Source organism: Podarcis tiliguerta, assembly GCF_965153285.1.
Source record: "Podarcis tiliguerta genome assembly, chromosome: 7".
Taxonomy (NCBI): domain Eukaryota; kingdom Metazoa; phylum Chordata; class Lepidosauria; order Squamata; family Lacertidae; genus Podarcis; species Podarcis tiliguerta.
Genome location: NC_139540.1, coordinates 63,375,539 through 63,396,626, shown reverse-complemented (window position 1 = coordinate 63,396,626; position 21,088 = coordinate 63,375,539). Strand labels below are relative to the sequence as shown.

The 21,088-nt window shown below is 46.3% G+C and overlaps 1 protein-coding gene across 1 annotated transcript in view; it reads right to left on the bottom strand.

The window, feature by feature from the left end:
- Nucleotides 1-20,667, bottom strand: part of PXDC1 (PX domain containing 1) — a 37,999-nt gene extending 17,332 nt beyond the window's left edge. The window contains exon 1 of the mRNA XM_083449680.1: nt 19,335-20,667. Within this exon, the coding sequence (XP_083305806.1) occupies nt 19,335-19,590 (256 nt within the window). The 5' untranslated portion in view covers nt 19,591-20,667. The remainder of the gene's footprint in view (nt 1-19,334) is intronic.
- Between the last annotated feature and the right edge of the window lie 421 nt (nt 20,668-21,088).

Here is a 21,088-nt window from a genome sequence, read left to right as displayed (position 1 = left end):
AGATTGAAAATGTCAATTCCACAGCAATTTCCAAGACATCCAGCAGAGAGCAGCATAACGCCACATATAACCTAGGATTACCTCATAAGGGAAAAGCAACTATATAATATGCAAGCATCCTGAGATCATTTGGCAAAACCATCTTTTTGCTAAAATTTATTTAGCATTTAATGCAAACCAGCATGAGAACTTTTGACTGAAAAGTGATGCAGATGTTTAGGAAGTAAATGAGCAAGAAAAGAGTACAGATCTCTGCCCCAAGGAAATTGCAGTCACTCTAGTTGATGGTGCAGGGAGCAAGTAAACAGAGCCTGAAGGAAAAGAAGGGGAGGGTAATATGCCAAGGTTATAACTCACATTTCTGTTTCACTTAGAGACACTAATAAGCAGCAAAGTTGTCTCTAAGTGAAAGCTGCCTATTTATAATCAGACTGCAACCTGGCACAAGTGCAGTTTCAAGAATTCCCTACAGGGTGACCTCAAAACCACCTATAGAAACTTTTTTCCATTAATGAAATAGAGCCAGTAAGTGCTAAAAATTAACTTTTCCACTCCAAAAGCCACAGGTGGGAAACACAGTGCAGTTCACAATATACCACCCTCAATTGCACTGTATCTAGGGTTGCCATATTTCAAAAAGTAAAAACCAAAAGTTGTTTTTCACTGCCTCTAACCAAATAACACCAGTCTTGAAAGACCTACATTGGCTCCCAGTAGGTTTCCGAGCACAATTCAAAGTGTTGGTGCTGACCTTTAAAGCCCTAAATGGCCTAGGTCCAGTATACCTGAAGGAGCATCTCCACCCCCATCGCTCAGCCCAGACACCGAGGTCCAGTGCCAAGGGCCTTCTGGCGGTTCCCTCACTGCAAGAAGTGAGGTTACAGGGAACCAGGCAGAGGGCACCCGTCAGATGTCAAGGAAATAAACAACTATCTGACTTTTAGAAGACATCTGAAGGTAGGCCTGTTTAGGAAAGTTTTTAATGCTTGAAGTTTTATTCTGTTTTTAATGTTTTGTTGAAAGCTACCCAGAGTGGCGGGGGGTGGGGTAGAAATAATAAGTTGTTGTTGTTGTTGTTGTTGCACTTTCTTTAGACAAACCCCAAAGTTGTTGAGTTTGACTTGCCTAAGATTCCGGCAGTCCTAGCTGTATCTAGACCGCAACGCACATGTGATGAATAGGCTATCCCAATGGTCCCTTTTGAATGCAAAAGCCCCTTCCAGTGAGGGCTCCTTATCAGAATCTTTTCCAGCCTTTCTGACCATTGAGGTAAGGCTGTTGGGGGAAAGAGAAAAAGCCTTTTCAGTGGTGGCACCCTATTTTTGGAACCTCCTCAGAGTGGCCCACCTAGTACCAACACTGTTCTATTTTCAGCACCAGTCAAAGGCATTTTTTCTTTCCTCATCTTTTTTTTTTGGGGGGGGGCATATTTTTGGTTTTTAATATGTCTGGGTTTTGTTTTGTTGCTTTTTTAAAATGAAATTTCTATTATCTTTGGAAACAGCTCCGGAAGTTCTGCTGGAGGCTTTTAAATAAATAAATAAATAAAATGTGTCCGCTACTCAGAAATTTCCAGGGTTCGTTGAACAGAAGCAACTGCAATTCAACCACAAGCATGCCCTAACAAATGTTAGCAGCATGTTTGGAAAGAATGTTCCCTTAGGTTAGATTAACTGAATGTGGAAGCGTTTTGGAGGGGTGGGGCCGCAGGTTGGCCTGTGTCATAGTTACGTGCTTGCTCAGATATCTGGGTGGGGTCAATGAAGTGTGTCTCATTAGATCTTTGCCTTGATCTGCATGCACTGCTATCATGGTATACTCATTCTGACTGCTTCTAGATTGCTATAATCTCCAAGCTGTGAACTATGGGTTGTTTGGATTGGAGGAGGACACTCAGTTATACAGACTTTGGCTCAGAGCCACTTCAGCCCCTTAATCCACAATACATTTTAGAAAATGGCTTGCCTGTCCGTCTGTTCTCTATGCATTCAGGTGCCTCTCGAGATATCATCGCAAACTCAGCAAGCGGGTTGCCAGAAGTGGGAGAGACTGTGTCTTCATTTAGATACCGCACGGCATTTTGAATCAAGATGGCAGACCAAAATGTGACTTTGGTATGACTTCTCCCAATTTTGGACATGATGGATCCAAACTCACAAATTCATTATTATTTTTCACCACAGTGTTTGTTGGTTTCTAAGAAATCTCAGGCAGCATTTGCATGGGCATAGCCAGGATTTTTTTGGGTGGGGCCAGAACCGATGTGATTGGTCAGTTAGTTATGTATTTCTATTGTTTTACTTGATCTGGGGGGGGGCTGCCCCCTGCTCCCCCTTGGCTACTCCCATGATGCTGGGCACTCCTGCTAGTACTATGAACAAATGTATTACATGCCCACCTACTTGCACTTTGCCAAATTCTGGACGAAATTTGGGTGAGATGCAAAGAATTGCCTATTGAGAGTTCCTCTCAACCCCAGAACTACAGTTCCCAAGCACTATAGGAAGAGGAAATAACTGCTCAAATCAAGTTACGAATGCAGTCCTGAGCTCATCTATCAGAGAGTGAGTTTCACTGAGCTCAAAGGGGCTTTTCTTGTTGTTGTTGTTTAGTCGTTTAGTTGTGTCCGACTCTTCGTGACTCCATGGACCAGAGCACGCCAGGCACTCCTGTCTTCCACTGCCTCCCACAGTTTGGTCAAACTCATGCTGGTAGCTTCGAGAACACTGTCCAACCATCTCATCCTCTGTCGTCCCCTTCTCCTTGTGCCCACCCTGGGTGTTTTCCAGGGAGTCTTCTCTTCTCATGAGGTGGCCAAAGTACTGGAGTCTCAGCTTCAGGATCTGTTCTTCCAGTGAGCACTCAGGGCTGATTTCCTTCAGAATGGATAGGTTTGATCTTCTTGCAGTCCATGGGACTCTCAAGAGTCTCCTCCAGCACCATAATTCAAAAGCATCAATGCTTCGGCGATCAGCCTTCTTTATGGTCCAGCTCTCACTTCCATACATCACTAAAAAGGGGCTTACATCTGAGTAAAGCTATTTAGGATTACAGTGCACACACATAGCCATCAGTGAAGCTGATGGCAGCAGTGAAGCAAATACCCTTGAAAAGAATAAGAGGCAAGTGTATTTGTTTGCAACACTCCTTCTTGTCTGGTGACATCAAATGACATCATACTATTGGCAGGTGGACAGAGTTTGGTAGAAATGGCCGCACAGGCCAAATGAGGCCAGTGAGATGGAAGGTCCTCACCCCCTAGACCAGACTCTCAAAACAATGATGAACTTCAGGGGGGAAATGATAGCTGTAGCGTTCATACAGTTACAAAATTCTACAGTGTCCTCTTGGGCATCTTTATAAGCAAATCGCTGAAATTTCTTTCCAAGTTTACTCCCTAGTAGAAACCATCTTCCAAGAGAAACAATCTTCCAAGCCTGTGAGCAAAAAAGTAAACAAACCCCAGAGCTCTTCTTATATTAGGTACCTAAAATTAGCCACTCTTTGGTCAGATAGCTAGGAAAGAATAAAACTGCTTTGACATATATGAGTATCCGTCTCCAAACTGTCAAACATGAGAAATGTTACCCAACTTCATTGTTACGTGGGTAAAACTTGCTGAAAGAGCAAGAAGAGATTTGTGTTGTTCTCTGTGGGCATTTTGTCTGAAAGAAGATTACAGCATTTACAGCTGTCATTTGAAATTACAGTTAACAGCCGTCTTTGAAACTGCAAACTTCTTCCATACCTCATAGCCGCCTCCTGTTACATATAATTTCAGAAGTGTGAGGAACTATGTTTAATGTCATCACGCTTAGTCAAATATCCTGAGGCGCCAAGTCATCCCGTAATCATGAGAATCACCACATCAGCTTCACGTCTCTCTTCTGGGCTTTCACAAGATAGTGCCCAGATACTTCCAAGCTAATCTCCAGAACCGTAACGCAAAAAAACTTGCTCTTTTGAAGGTGAGATTCTGAAAATGCAGAATCCCACCAAATTCCATAGTTCTGCAACATATTTAGAGAACTGCATGATACAGAGCCCTGAGGATTATATAGGTTCCCATATCATTTTTGCTATGATCATTTATATACTTGCAAGGTTATTGTTCTTTAGTCATTTAGTCGTGTCCGACTCTTCGTGACCCCATGGACAAGAGCACGCCAGGCACTCCTGTCTTCCACTGCCTCCCACAGTTTAGTCAAACTCATGCTGGTAGCTCCGAGAACACTGTCCAACCATCTCATCCTCTGTCGTCCCCTTCTCCTTGTGCCCTCCATCTTTCCCAACATCAGGGTCTTTTCCAGGGAGTCTTCTCTTCTCATGAGGTGGCCAAAGTATTGGAGCCTCAGCTTCAGGATCTGTCCTTCCAGTGAGCACTCAGGGCTGATTTCCTTCAGAATGGAGAGGTTTGATCTTCTTGCAGTCCATGGGACTCTCAAGAGTCTCCTACTTGCAAGGTAAAGGGTAAAGGGGACCCCTGACCATTAGGTCTAGTTGTGACCGACTCTGGGGTTGCGGCACTCATCTCCCTTTTTTTGGCCGAGGGAGCCAGCGTACAGCTTCCGGGTCATGTGGCCAGCATGACTAAGCCACTTCTGGTGAACCAGAGCAGTGCACGGAAACGGCGTTTACCTTCCCACCAGAGCGGTACCTATTTATCTACTTGCACTTTGACATGCTTTCGAACTGCTAGGTGGGCAGGAGCTGGGACAGAGCAACGGGAGCTAACCCCGTTGCAGTGGCGTAGCGTGGGGGGTGCAGGGGGGGCCGGCCGCACCGGGTGCAACATCTGGGGGGTTAGGGTTAGGGGGCACAAATCCATGGGTTAGGGGGCGCAAATCCATGGGTTAGGGGGTGCAAATTACTTGCCTTGCCCCGGGTGCTGACAACCCACGCTACGCCACTGCCGTTGCAGAGATTCGAACTGCCCACCTTCCGAATGGCAAGCCCAAGTGGCTCAGTGGTTTAGATCACAGCACCACCCATGTCCAACACATGTGTGCACATGTACAGACATATACAGAGTTTCCAATTGCTTTTCACGTGCCCTGTTGCCTACCTTAAATATACAGAAAGCTGGAAAGCTGTGAAGTCTGTAGTCTTGAGCTGCGATCAAGCATTCACATGACCAAAATGAAATTAGGAAAGGGGTGCCACAGCTGATTCTTAGAATGCTCAAGATGGCTTTAAAAGATTAGGCAAATTCATGGAGGATAAGGCTACCAGTAGCCACTAGGCACCATGTCTATGTTCCTCCTCCGCTGTATGCCTCTGAATATAAATTGCTGGTCATCACAAGTGGAGAGCACTGTTGCAAACAGCTCCAGCTTGAAGGTATCCCATAGGTATCTGGTCGGATGGCATGAGAACGGACTGCTGAACTAGATGGACCTTATATGTGATCTACCAGGGTTCATCTTACATTCCTTTTAAGACTGCAGTGAGATGGGTCTCTGAAAGGCTTTTGCAAGTCTCCTCCCTCTTCCCCACTGAAGTCCCTGAGACCAGGAACTTCGAAGGAAAGAAGAAAGAAACCTGCAAACGCCTTTGCAGGTCTCCCCTGCTTTAAGTCCCCAATATTGTGCCAATCTCACTCTGATCTTTAACTGTCACTCATTAGCTGATGGATGAAGAATAAACCCTAGGCTATGTGATCCTGTTCCCAACGGGATAAAACCCTGTCTGTCTCTCACCCATCAGCTGGTGGGCAGAGTTTGGGGAAATGGTCTGGCAAGTCAGCATTGGTTCATGGACTCGAGATTCTCCAGCCCTGTTATAGTGGGATGTTCTGCAAGCACCAGCAACAGCTAACTGAAAGGGGGTTAGATTTGCTGCTGGGGGAGAGGTAAGGCATGAAGAAAGTTTTGCTGTGGAGAGATAGCTGTGCTTCTCTTCGGCAAGGTTAAAATCAGGTAAGATGTGCCCTCTTTGCCCAGATCCAATGACCATCTTTTGCATGCACTAGGCATCCTGCATGCATGGAACAGGTACATTGTTCACACAGAACCTTACAGAATCCTGCTATGAACTGGAAAACAAAAGTAGATACTTGTGTTCTGTGCATGGGAACACATGAGATCTTGCTGCAGGAGACAGGCAAGGCCTGCAGATTCACTACCATATATACAATGTGAATGCATGTTTATATTTAAGCACGGCACACAGTAGGAGTTCTGTAAAGAGCCATTTCAGGGTGCATTTCTACAAACCAAGTATCTCAGCAATTGCATACTTCGATAGCAGCCACTTCTCATCACTGTCAAAGACACTAGGACATTTTCTGTCAAGGCTGAGACTTAATGGGTAGGGTAATTTGATGGAGGAAGCATTGGTCCAGACAATAAGATTGTTTTAATGGTCACGTGCCAATTTAACCATGGACTTCGTAAACCCAGAATTTCACTGGCTTTCTTCTGTCTCCTTGGTGAGTGCCAAAACTCTTCTAATTGGAAGAGTCATTTCCATAGAGGAAACTGAGTATGTTGACACAGTGTCAGCTCACTGAATTAATTTTGAGTGACGGAATAGCAAAGAAATGAATTCTGAATAAAGCACAGCATTCTACATTGCCTGATTGGAATGCACAAGTGGAAATATGTAGCACTTGGTCATTATATAAATGGGATCTGAATATTTGTTTAAGTTCTAATTCGGATCCATCAAGAGATGAGGAATGAATATTCACAAATGGAGTTTGATGCTCAACTGCTGCATTTTATGGGTGTGTGTTTGGACCCAAATTCTCAAAACAGCAGTAGTAGATTGAGGGCAGAATTCCTCCACTTCTGTATTATCTGCACTCACTGGAAAGTCAGATGACTTCCCACCAAGTTAACAGTCCAGTGTACAGAAAGGGAAGTGCTAAATTTACACATCCTCCATCAACTGTAATCTCATACTATGTCCCCTTCCAACTCCTCTTTGCTGGGGCAAAGTTATATACTAAGAGAGCAGTCCTAACCATGGGAAATCATGGTTGCCCTAAGTGGACGAAGGGATCTCTAATGCAATGTTTGAAACTAGCCAGGCGCCAGGCGCATTTGGTTCTGGAGAGGTCCAATTGCAACTACGTGGAGACTTCTGGGCAGCAGGTTGGCAACCACAGTTTAAAGACCTTTGCCTTAGTCCATTGTTAATGCATTTCCATTTCCTCTGTGTGTGTTTCTGCTTCTTGCATATTGGGACAAGTGAACTGCTGTAAGAAGCAAGCAATGTACTGTAGTTTTCCATGTATAAGACGAGGTTTCTTTTACTGTAAAATAATCTCCCGAAACTGGGGGCATCTTATACACTGCTCCTCTTATACACGGGTAGTGGGTAGGGGTGACCGATGATTGGTTGCAGCTGCGAGCTGCAGATTGTCATTGGCGATTTGGTGTGTGATTGTTGGCTGAGTCAAAGGCTGCTTTGTATTGGCTGATGCTGCGTTAAATGGATGCGTGATTGGTTGCTGTGACAAGGGCTGTTGTGGATTTGCAGCCACTGCAGCAATGGGGCTTGCGATTTCCTTCCACTGTCGGCGATCGGGCAGACTCATTTTGCAAATGTGAGTGATTGTTAGCAAACCACGCTAGCAATTGTAACTGTGATGGGTTAGCTCAACAACTCTGGTCAATCCTCTGGTTCATCCCCCCAAAAAGCTCAAACCTTGGGTCATCCTCCCCCAAAAATCTCCACAACTTTGAGCCATCCTCTCCCCAAAAGTGGTGCTGTGGGTTAAACCACAGAGCCTAGGATTTGCCAATCAGAAGGTCGGCGGTTTGAATCCCCACGACGGGGTGAGCTCCCATTGCTCGGTCCCTGCTCCTGCCAACCTAGCAGTTTGAAAGCACATCAAAGTGCAAGTAGATAAGGTACGGGAAGGTAAACGCATTTCTGTGCGCTGCTCTGGTACGCCAGAAGCGGCTTAGTCATGCTGGCCACATGATCCGGAAGCTGTACGCTGGCTCCCTCGGCCTGTAAAGCGAGATGAGCGCCGCAATCCCAGAGTCGGTCACGACTGGACCTAATGGTCAGGGGTCCCTTTACCTTTACTCCCCAAAAAGTTCAACAACTCTGGGCCATTTTCTTAATTTGGAGTCCCCCAAAATAGGGTGCATCCTATACAAGGGGGGCTGTTATACATGGGAAAGTACGGTATGTGAGCTCACAGAATCATAGAAGGGACCCTGAGGGTCATTTAGTCCAACCCCCTGGTGAATAAAAGTTGTGGTGACCATAACCTAGGTTTAAGGTGGCATTTGCCACCTAGCTGATATACCCGAGGTTCTAACACTGCTCTAAGGTCACCTCTAGACTGTTGGTGTTTTGCAGGATGGATTCAAGTGCATATTGGAAATTTAGCTTTGCAGCATTAAAGTGGATGATAGTGTTCTGTTGCCCTGGTGCAACAAATTCCCTTTAAAAAACAACAACAGACTTTTTACAGTAAGGAAAGAGATGGGGGAACACAGTGAAAGGGACGGACTAAACAATTGCTTAATAGGAAGGTGCATAACCAACCACACAAACAAATCAGAATGGGTTCAGGATGAATGCTCACTATCCTATCGCCTCCCTGCGAACAAATCAGAGCAAATGCTCAAAAAAGATTGGACACAGTCCAACCAGTAAGTAAGCTTTGTGCAAACAAATCTGGATTTACTGCCCCATAAACAGGTCATCTAGGGGAGCCCTGGATGCGACAGGGGAGAGGAATATTTCACTCTGGAGACAGATAACTTCCTTCTCTCTCTCCAGGATTGCCAAGTCCTGATGCCGCTGTATCTTTGGGAGTTGAATTTCATCAAAATTTGGAGCAGAATTCAGGAGGTCACAAAAAACTGCACATCACAGCAAATATTGTAGATTTTGATAGCTTAGCTCAGACTAGTAATATGAGTAAAGATTGTATCCGGGTTACTCTGCAGTGAAGCTTTCTAAATATTTGTTCTCTCTTTTTTCCATTTCAGCAAACTCAAGCCTAGCATATACAGTGGTACCTCGGGTTAAGAACTTAATTTGTTCCGGAGGTCTGTTCTTAACCTGAAACCGTTCTTAACCTGAGGTGCCACTTCAGCTAATGGGGCCTCCCACTGCCGCCGCACGATTTCTGTTCTCATCCTGAAGCAAAGTTCTTAACCTGAGGTACTATTTCTGGGTTAGCAGAGTCTGTAACCTGAACCTGAAGTGTCTGTAACCCGAGGTACCACTGTTGTGGGCACACAGCTAGCTTTTAAAAAAGGAGGGTGGGGGGGACTAGTAACCTGTGTGACTTTGTTTTGCAAGCCTGGCTTAGTTACAAAGTCAATGTATTCAAGTAACCCTGTGACAACATATATCAGCTAAAAAAACTATTGTCTTGTTCCCAGTAGAGTGGTACCTTGGGTTACAGATGCTTTAGATTACAGACGCTTCAGGTTACAGACTCCACTAACCCAGAAATAGTACCTCGGGTTAAGAACTTTGCTTCAGGATGAGAACAGAAATTGTGCAGTGGCAGTGGGAGGCCCCATTAGCTAAAGTGATACCTCAGGTTAAGAACAGTTTCAGGTTAGGAACAGACCTCTGGTACGAATTAAGTTCTTAACCCAAGGTACCTCTGTAAATTCAAAATGATTGGCAGCACAGCATTAAGATCTTTTTACCAGGGCACTTAAAAGCAAGCAATTCATAACAAAAGATACAAACTGGCTCCTTTTTCGGCAAGCTGCCCTGCCAGGGTGTACAGCCCATGCCATATTAAAAACAACAGCTCCTTGCAAAGGAGAACGAGTCAGCCAAAAACTTACTTTCAGCTAGATAATTGAAGAGTCAGAGCCTTTGTTTGCCAGACAAAGATTCTGAGCAGGCTCCGTTAATGCACTGTTGACACTGCTGACAATAAAATGTGCCACAACTGATGCGGGGCATCAATTGCGAAAGTATCTTTACTGCCACAGCATAGCAACTGCAGCCGCTGCCTTTGGAAACGCTTGGTTTGCTTCAAGAAAGTTACAGACTTCCAGGAAACAAGGAGAAACCTGTAGACCAGCGTACATGCCTAATGCATATGTACAAATGGTCTTCACCAATATGGAAGAGCCCAAAATTGTTGAACCAAAAAAAATGATGTTTCGATTGACTTGTCTAAGTTCCAGGACCACCTTTCAGAAATTCCCCTTGGCCGTCAATTCCACCTTTGAAGTCCAGGTAATGTCCAGGGAAATCTGGATGCATGGCAGCCCTAACTTCAACTATCCAGGAAAACACTGTAGTACTCTGTAGTGTTGACTCCTTAACTGCTGTGGCAAAAAGTCACAATTCAAATTCCAGGGTAGTAGAGTTGTACTTTTGAGCACCTAGGCTGCGTAGACACTGTACCTTTAAAGCACATTCAAAACACACCCTTTCCCTCACATAATTCTGGACAATACAGTTTACCACTCACGGAGCTAAAACTCCCAGCAACCTGTAACAAATTAGAGTGCCCAGAATTCTTTGAAGAGGCAAATCTGCTCCAAATGTGCCTTAGAGTCCAACCACCACAACTTATTTAATACTATCTAAACATCCTGTTTTGAACCAACTAGTTTGGAAACCAGGGTTGAAATCCCTGCTCAGCCCTGGGCCATTCACAATCTCTGGCTGCATCTACACAGCCTTGGTGAAGATTTTATGTTTTCATCCGGAAAAAGTTTTTTATTTGAGTTTCTAATGAAATGAGGCTGCATTTTAATTTTGTATTTTAATCTTGTTTTTATGTTGTATTTTAATCAATTGTTTTTATACTTGGTGTTTTATACTTGGCGGGGGAGGGCAGGGTATAAATAAAACAACTTATTATTATTATTACCACTACTACTACTACTATATTAAAAAAATCTCTGAAAAACCCCATTTAAACCTCACAATGGAAAAATTCATAGAGTTCTACAGCACCATCTGGTGTCACAGTGTTATAACGCACTATATTTTACTAATACAGTGGAACCTCGATTTTCAAGCATCTCGGAAGTCGAACGTTTTGGCTTTTGAATGCCAAAAACCCAGAAGTAACTGCTTTGGTTTTTGAACGCTTTTCAGAAGCCGAACATGCCACACAGCTTCCATTTTGAATTTCCCTATTGTATTGAGGCTTCTGTATTGAGTTTTCAGTTTTTGAACATTTCGGAAGTCGAATGGTCTTCCGGAATGGATTACGTTCGAAAACCAAGGTTCCACTGTATGGTTGAAAGTCTCAGCCCAATATACCTCACAAAGTGGTTGTTGAGGAAGAGAACGATGTACGTCACCTTGAGGTCCTCAGAGGACAGGTGGGATATAAATGTAATAGTGAACAAAATAAGGCTGCTATAGAAAACAAAGAACTTCTTTAAAAAGGCCTGCATGATTTGATTCCTACCAAGTTGTACAACCCACCAGCTCTCTTTAAGTGGTCTGCCTAACATTGCTCCATTCCCAGTGTTCGAAATTAGCCAGGAGCATTTTGCACCTGGATATCAACCACTGGGGACCAAGTGAAGCTGCCTGGGTGCCAGGATGGCGCCTGACATCTCCACCATCTGGGGGTCATTGGATCTGGACTATTTCCACACACTAATACCCCATCCTGTAGATGTCTATCAGTTATAATTTATCTGCACACTCGGAATGGATTTCTGGATTCTCCCACTGAGAATAATGGGCAGCATTTTGCTAGTTCACAATAACAGTGCGCCTCCAATAATTCTTTTTATCCAAGGGCCCTTTGTCCAAATGCAAAATCTTTGTAAGTGAACAATTGCTGAGGATCAAGCCAAAGAAAGAAAGAAACATGAAACACCCTGTATATAATAACCATGTTTGAATCGCATATCTTAAATAGTGATATACATCTGGGTCAGTCTCAGGAGGTAAAAGTCACCCAAGAGGTTTTATGTTCCCAGGCAGAAAAGAAAAGAAAAGAAAAAGCAGTGTACAATAAATTAGCCCACTAAAAGATATTAACAAGAGATATTGTGTACACAGTATCACAGTGTTAGTGAAGTTTTGGGTGGCGACCATGTGGAAAGATATCAAACGTATGCATTTGCTGTAAGTGAATCCATAAGGATTTGAATGTTTGCCTGTTAGCCATACAACTTCTTGCCCTGGCAAATTTTCATTAACATTTGAGAGAGGATATAAAACAAGCTATATAAACCCAAGGAATAGATAGCTTTTTGTGCATACTTTATTGAACAAATTGCTACTAGCAAAGGGCTATGCAAATGGATGGTATTCTTTAAAGTTGGCTGTAACCTCTGACACCTTCATTTCGCCTTATCAACAGGAATCCCAAAATAAATGGGCACTTCGTCTGTTCTCTGTGCCTCATGTTAGAAACACAGATCCATACTTACTAGCAGCAGCTGTCTTGGGTATATCAGACAGGAATGTTTTCTGAGCTGTACCTGGAGATTGAATCTGGGGCCTTTAAACACAAAATGAATAGACCTACGGCACTATTCGATGGTAGTACATGGTATGAGGTCACATGCAATTCACTGGGAAGCCAGCAAATAAGACTCCCCCCCCCAAGAAGACCAAATACACACCCACAATCTGATGTGCAAATGGCAGAACAGCAAGAATGCTTGCAAAGTATTTTAGAAAAACAAACCCGATTGGGTTCGTCTCCAGGTTTCAGCAGCAGTGCTCCAGAGCTGTCTGCAGGGGGCGCTTCAGGACAGTGAGTCTCAGCCAAATTCCTCCCTCCCGCTGCCAGCAAAGCACAAACCAATGTGGAAACAACTTCACATTTCCAAGATCACAAAAGGAAACAGCAGCCTAAAAACAATGCAGTGAAGATTGAAGTGGCAGAAGCAGAGCAGAATGAAATAGTCCAAATACTTGAGGGGGTGGGAGCAGTAGCGGTGGTTAGGGGAGGATTCCATTAGAGGCAGAGAGTGAAGAAACTTGGCTAGTTTAAAGACCTAGGGAAAGATGGGGAAGATAGCTGAAGGCAATACAGCCGGGCGCTGACAGAGCATGCCACAGCTTCTGTGGCCCATGAGCTGAAAAGGAAGAGAAAGGCTGGCTGAAGAATTTCTCAGCAGGCTGGTCAGCCACCTATGGCTGGGTGACCTGGGCCAGCCACTTCATACATCCATGTACACCCCTTGATTTCTCTATATTGATTATTCAAGGCACAAGGCTCTTTGCTGCACCCAGTGGCCTCGGTGCAAGGTGACTTCCAGGAACATGGGGAGCTGAGAGCGATCACAGGCTGCCTGGGATCATATGCTTGCGAGTTATGATGGAATTTAATCAAATGGATTTGCACACAGGTGAACTCCCGATGCTGCTGGACCACAACTCCCATCAATCCCCAACCAATGGCCATGTTAACTGCGGCTGATGGGAGCTGCAGTCCAGCAACACCTGGCAGGGCACAAGTGCCCCATCTCTGGCCTAGAATGTGAGCGTAAAGCCATCTCAGGGTTGTTTCCAGGTAAGTGTCTAAAAATATGTAGCTTGGCCTCAAATCAGTGCTGCCCAGCAGGCTTTGCTAGAGGCTTATGGGCAGTGTTAAAGGTAAAGGGTAAAGGGACCCCTGACCATTAGGTCCAGTTGTGGCCGACTCTGGGGTTGCGGCGCTCATCTCTCTTTATTGGCCGAGGGAACTGGCATACAGCTTCTGGGTCATGTGGCCAGCATGACTAAGCCGCTTCTGGCAAACCAGAACAGTGCACGGAAATGACGTTTACCTTCCCGCCAGAGCGGTACCTATTTATCTACTTGCACTTTGACGTGCTTTCGAACTGCTAGGTGGGCAGGAGCAGGGACCGAGCAACGGGAGCTCACCCTGTCATGGGGATTCGAACCGCCGACCTTCTGATCGGGAAGCCCTAGGCTCTGTGGTTTAACTCACAGCGACACCCGTGTTAGGAACTCAGATATATAAGCTAGGTGCCAAATGGCTCCTTAAAGCAAGGCTGTGGTCACCAAAACAGAATGCCTACTTGCCCTTTTGGGGCAAGGCGGCTCTAAAGTCTTCTTTTTTGAATGCTGGACTGACTGTGATTGAGTCTCAATTGAACTAGTTCAGATGGCAACCCTGAGCTAGGTTAAGAGCTTTGAGAACTTAAAGAAGAAGAGTCCCATGATCCAGGGACAGTCCACATACATACTCAGTGGTGTAGTGTGGGGGGTGCAGGGGGGGCCGGCTGCACCGGGCGCAACATCTGGGGGGGGGAGCGCTCGCACTCGCAGCTCTCTGCCCCTACCTGGCTCACTCTCTCTCTCTCACTGCAGTGCTGGCTGTGCGAATCCGATCCGAGCCGCCGGGTCGCCGCCCACTGTGGAGGGGAGGGTGCCAGGTGTGCAGTGCGGTGCGGAGAGGTGAGAGAGCGAGGGACTATCTGGGGGAGGGACAGTGCAGCGGGGGGGGTGCAAATTACTTGCCTTGCCCCGGGTGCTGACAACCCACGCTACGCCACTCTACATACTGGCCGATTCCAACCTCTTTCTCTTAAGGATAACTGCTCCTGCTTAGGCTGCTCAGAAAAAGCATGTTGGTTCCAGAAATTCATTCTGACTGTGCATATTAAATATAACGGACAGGATTCTAAGGGTGGGGTATTAGTGAGTGGAAACAGTCCAGATCCAATGATCCCCAGACATGCACCTCCAGATGTTGGAGATGTCAGATGCCACCCTGGCACTGAGGCATCTTCTCTTGGTCGCAAGTGGTCGAAAGACAGATGCAAAATGCGCCCGGCCAATTTCAAACACTGCTTATGGGATATTTATGGCCATTATAAATATCAGTAGAGTAAAGTGATACCTCTGGTTATGTACATAATTCGTTCCGGAGGTCCGTTCTTAACCTGAAACTGTTCTTAACCTGAAGCACCACTTTAGCTAATGGGGCCTCCTGCTGCCACAGCGCGATTTCTGTTCTCATCCTGAAGCAAAGTTCTTAACCCGAGGTACTATTTCTGGGTTAGCGGAGTCTGTAACCTGAAGCGTATGTAACCTGAAGCATCTGTAACCCAAGGTACCACTGTATACCTCAAGGAGCGTCTCCACCCCCATCGTTCCACCCGGACACTGAGGTCCAGTGCCAAGGGCCTTCTGGCAGTTCCCTAACTGCGAGAAGCCAAGTTACAGGGAACCAGGCAGAGGGCCTTCTTGGTAGTGGCACCCGCCCTGTGGAGCGCCCTCCCACCAGATGTTAAAGAGAACAATAGCTACCAGACTTTTAGAAGACATCTGAAAGCAGCCCTGTTTAGGGAAGCTTTTAATGTTTGATGGATTACTGTATTTTAATATTCTGCTGGAAGCCGCCCAGAGTGGCTGGGAGAACCCAGCCAGATGAACAGGGTATAAATAATAAATTATCAATATTATTATTATTATGACTACAAATATAAAATTATCTAAAAGTTGGTGACACATAGCAGAGGGTGAGACTGCCAGTTTCTTTTCTTTTGCCAGTCTAGTTGCAGCATCCAGTAAAACCTTCAGCAGACTCTGAGTTCCTCTGTCCAAATAGATCCGTCCCTGTTTTGCAGTTTGGTGAAGTAGAGGCAGCCATCCAGGCTCTTCTCTGTGCCTCTCTTTCCCTTGCCTGCCTGCAATTGTACTCAGAGTCTCCTGCAGCGCCTAGGTGCAGCCTGTGTACATAGAGTTTGATTACCCAGTTCAGTTTCCCAGCAATCAGAGCCAAGCGATGACAACAGATCCCCTTCTGCCTGCCCAGTGTTTCCACGTGACTTTGTAGCATTTCTTCTTGACATCCAGCTGGCACATGCATATATAATATATATATATGGCTTGATGCAGTGTCACACGGGGGACACCCAATCCCATTCACTTTGCGGCATTTTCCCACCCCAGCTGACCCTTGTTGCTTTTCCTGAAAAACTTTTTATTTACCGTATTTTTCGCTCTATAAGACGCACCAGACCACAAGACGGAGGAGGAAAACAAGAAAAAAAATATTCTGAATCCCAGAAGCCAGAACAGCAAGCAGGATCGCTGTACAGCAAAAGCAGCAATCCCTCTTGCTGTTCTGGCTTCTGGGATAGCTGCGCAGCCTGCATTCACTCCATAAGACGCACACACATTTCCCCTTCCTTTTCAGGAGGGAAAAAGTGAGTCTTATAGAGCAAAAAATACGGTATTTCATTTTTACCCCACCTTTTCCTCCAAGGAATTCATGCTTCTCCCCTTCCCACGACACCCCTGTGAGGTAGGCTAGACCAGAGGTCAGCAACATTTTCCAGCAGGGGGCCAGTCCACTGTCCCTCAGACCTTGTGGGGGGGGCTGGATATATTTGGGGGGGGGATGAACGAATTCCTATATCCCACAATAACCCACATTGTTATTGAGCACACATTCTACTCATGTAAAAACACCAGGCAGGGCCCACAAATATCCCAGAGATGAAGTTTAAATAAAAGCACACATTCTACTCATGAAAAAACACCAGTCAGGCCCCAGAAGTAACCCAGAGATGCATTTTAAATAAAAGGACACATTCTACTCAAGTATAAACACGGTGATTCCGGATTTAGCAGGAGATTGGGTTAGGCTGAGAGGCACAAGGTCACCCAGCGAGCTTCATGGTTGAAGGCAGGGGGGAATTGAACCCTGGTCAACCAGGTCCTAGTCCAACACTCTAACCACTACACCACACTACCGTTTTAGAGTAGAACTTCACAGAGGTACAATTCCCAGCACCATTAATAAGCTACAGCTCCCAGGTTCTTGGGAGGTGCATGTGCTTAAAATGTATTTTAAATGTATGGTGTGCACGCACAGCCGTAAACGGAGATGTAAGGCACAGCTATGCTTTTTGAGTCCCCTAAAACAATTGCCAAGAATAGTAATAACAATTTTTTTAAAAAAAAACCCTAAAGCAAAACATTCTCCTTGGACTACTGAGTTTGCTGTTATGGGCAAGCAGCTATTTATCACAGAAAGCAATGCTAAAAAGACAACCCACATGCCTAGGAAAGCTTGCAGTGGGAGTGCATTTCATAAAACACATGGGAGTCCTTTTCTACATACCAAACTTCCAGTGCATAAAAAGTGAGAATGTCAGCAAAAGGGAATCTAAGCTAGTGTCATTTTTCATGCGTGCCAATTTTTTGCATACTCAGTTGCTGCTGTTTAACGTGGTGAGCGCAAACTATTATTATTATTATTATTATTATTATTATTATTATTATTATTATTATTACGCTCTGCTCACTTGCATTCTAAAGTGGTACAATTCCAGTAAGTGCTTATTATGTGCTTTTCATTATGTGCATAGATTGGCTATAAGATTGCCGTAAAACCACTTTTTCTACTGTACTGGGGGGGGGGGAGGTGTACTTCGTTATGGATAGTAATTACATGCATATGCCATCAGTTATATTGGGCAAAAATGGCTAATACCATAATTCACACACTTAAGTCCTAAGCCTGCCTTTCTCCTTCGTTTTCTTTTGTCCTTCACTTTAAAGAGTCCTCAACACAATTAATGAAGCTGCTTTAAGCCACCTTAGTTTACAATGCAACCCTGTTGCACTTGGGATGTCATTAGCAGAGGATCAAGGTGCTGTGTCACAACAGTGACACCTCACAGACTTGTTGCAAGGATAAAGGTGGCTTATGGATTGGAAGTGTTGATCAATCATCTTTGCATTTATAAAAAAATGCATTATTTTTATTTTATTTATTATTATTATTATTATTATTATTATTATTATTATTATTTTGTTGTCCATTATTTACCACACACTTGCAAGGAAGTAGAACAGAACGAAGGAGAGAGCCATTTCAAAACCAAATGTAAAACTTGCCAACATAGTTATTACTTCTGAATTGCAGTCAGGAAATGCATAACTCTGTATAATTGTCACTTGTCAAAACTGCCTTGCAACTTCCTGTGGGGCTGTTCCTTCCTGATTATTTGGAAGAGTCATTCAGCGCGGAACGTGAAGGGCCAATGCTCCATAGTTCTGGAGATCAATCTACGATACTAACGTCTGTACTGATGAACCGCCATCCCTAGGCACAAGCCACCTGCCTATCAAAAATGGAGAGAGATTTTTCCAGGCACTGTACCACATCATTCACACCCCACTCTGAGACTAGGCCACCTGAGATAATTAAGATATGCTGAGTGGAAATGGGGCATTTCTTAGGTTGCTATGCTACCTATACTTTTTAATATTGGTGCCAAGCCAATCACCTGCCTGGAGTCTTTTAAGACCGGAAGGTTTAGAAATCTGAAAGACTAGACTAGAGTGGACCAATCAGCCCTCCTACACTTCCCAAGATATAGGATGCTCTACAAATTAGCTTCCTGCCTATGCCACAGATTACTGGGCAAGATACCTTCATCTCAGGCTAGTACCTGACTCACTCATCAGCACGTCCAAAGACTGTTTGCACACACTTGATGCCCTTTGCTGAATCAGCACAACCCAACACTCACAAGCGTACACAGGGCCAGAGATCAGCACTGAGAGTCGAAAAGGCTATCAGCAATCAAGGTGGGTGACTGACATGGCAGGGGGAGGGTTTGCTCACTAAACTCCTGCACAAAATGACCAATCAGTGTCCTCGTCTGCCTCTTATTCGGCAGGAGTGTCATCTAAAAGCATGCCAAAGTGCCAGCAGATCAGACAGGTCCAGATAAATGCAGTTCCTCATACAGCAGCTATCAGAGCTACAGCAGTTTTAGGAGTTAATTCCAGCAATCGCACCCCTAGTGTTATACGCATGATGAGAGTCCACAGGATTAAAGGGCCAAAGACAGTACGCAATCTGGGTTCCCACCGTCATTATCAGCAGTTACGAAGTGTGCATGCACACGAGAGCTCATACCAATAACTAACTTAGTTGGTCTCTAAGGTGCTACTGGAAGGAATTTTTTAATTTCATGATCAGCAGTTACTTTTGCACATGCTCAGAGGCACTCTGTACAAAGCATTCCATACATCCCAGGACTTAAGTATTGGAGCCGAAGCAGTCCTTGCAGCCAAGCCCTGAGGACCCTCGCCTCCGATTAAGCCTGGCTATTGGATTCCCACCCATCCCACTCTTCCTTATTTCTCTTCCTATGTTCCTGCTCGGGACCTAGGGCGTAGTCCTGGCTGTAATCCTGCCCTGCAGCTAGAAAGGCACTCTGTACATGCTCGTAGTGAAACCCACCAGCAAAGGATTGAAAGGGGAACGAGAGGAATAGGACCCTCCCAAGTCTCCCCAATTCCGAGGAAGGAAGCTCCGCTCTGATTTTAGCTCAACTCCCTTCCGAGTTAACGGAGACGCGGCAAGGAGCGTAAAGCGAAACGAGGGCGAGAGATAGAGGGGGGGGGAGAGGGAGAGCGGGGAAACCCGTGCCAACCTTGGAGCAAGGGGGACTGTGACAGCTCGGGGCGATCCTCGGGGAAGGAGTCGAGCAGGCGCTTGAAGAGGCGGCCCAGATCCGAGTAGCTGCGGTGCAAGTAGAGCACGTTCCTGTCCGACCACTCGGTGCGGATCTCGAAGAACTCCTCCTCGTCGCCTCGCCGGTTGATGATGAGCCTCCGGATGCCGTTGACCCAGCAGCCGCGCACGAACATGTTCACCAGAGAGGTGCCCTCAAACACGGCCGAGGCCATCCCGCCGCTGCCCGAGGCGCATAACCCCTCCGCCGGCCGGGGACTGGACGGGAGCGGACCGCCTCCGTCCTCCCAGGCGCGCCGATTCAGTGGAGAGGACGGGAACCCGCCATCGCAGGGCTAGGCGGCGTCGCTTTCGGCCAGGCGCGCTCCCCTCGGAGCTGCGCGTAAAGCGGCCCGGCGCCTCCTCTGCGCTCTTGGCCCGGGAAAGGGGGAGGTCTCCGCCCTCCTCCTCCGGCTCCTCCTCGCTTCCACTTGCCTCCCTGCGTGTCCACCAGCGCGGGATCGCGCCCGGAGACTTGCCCTCGAGTCAACCGGCCCCTTTTCGCTTTGGGGACACTACTTGAGGCAGAGGCGGGGATCCGACGACGGCCCAACCAACGCCACGGAGGAGCGCCTTAGTACGTGCTGTGCGCGCGCGTTAAAAACTCTTCCCTTTTTCTTCTTCTTTTGCAATCTGAGCTTCCGAAGAATCCGAAATACTTCGCTGGCGGGGCAAAGAGCTTGTTGCAAAACACGCACGCAAAAGGGCGGTTGGCTGGGCGCGCCAAAGGTGGCTTCCGATTGCCCTAATGCAACACGTGGAAGGAAACTGGGAGACAGGCAGCCCTCTCCCCGAGAGTTCCTTCCTGCTGCCGCTGCGTGGATCAGCTATTAGTCGGACATCGGTAGAAAACAGTGGCGTATTATTATTATTGACAGGTTAATGAAGGGCGGGTGGGATCCGAAACAGCGACGAAAATGAGCGGATTCCCTGCTTGCGTTTTCCTCCATCGCGGCCATCCCTAAGTTTCTAGTCCTGTGGGAGAATAGGATGCCAAGGAGGAGGGTTCATTTTCCCCCCAATAGGTTTTCCTTGTAAACAAACCGCAGCTGGTTTAGGCGAAGATAAGTTCAGAGATTGTTTTCCCTCTCCGGAGCAGAGCGGGTTTGCCCGTCGAACAAGCGGCGAGTTTGCAGCTTCCACGCGCGCGTTTGTTTCCACGCAGTCCTGAGTATGGGCAGGCGTCGAAAAAGCCGAGCGTGGCGCAGCTTTGCGCGCTCGCCTTACCCTACTGGGGGCTGTTCCGGAAAGAGACTCCAAACTCTTCTCTTTCTCTCTCCGCCTTCGCAACAGCTGGAAAGGGCGGGGCAGATCTGTCCAGAGAGCAAGAAAAGAGAGAGAGATACTCTTCCAGTACTTCCCACGACAATCCTTTCCAGCAGCGGCAGTCTGAAAACAAAACAGCAGCCGCACACAAAAGGCGTCTCCGATGGTTTTAAGAAGCTGAATAATAGAAATCCTGTTCCAGAGCCGACTGGAGGTTTGAGGACCTCATTCCAAAGCGCCCGCTGGCGGTGGATCCCGCGTCCACCCGCGGGTCCCGGTCACGGTGGACTTATTTGGACAGTTGGGTCCAGTCACCATTCATATTTCCCACAGTACTCCTTGGAAATGGCAGCTAGACCCAGGCAGCTACCGCTTGCTTGCTTGCTTGCTTGCTTGCTTGCTTGCTTG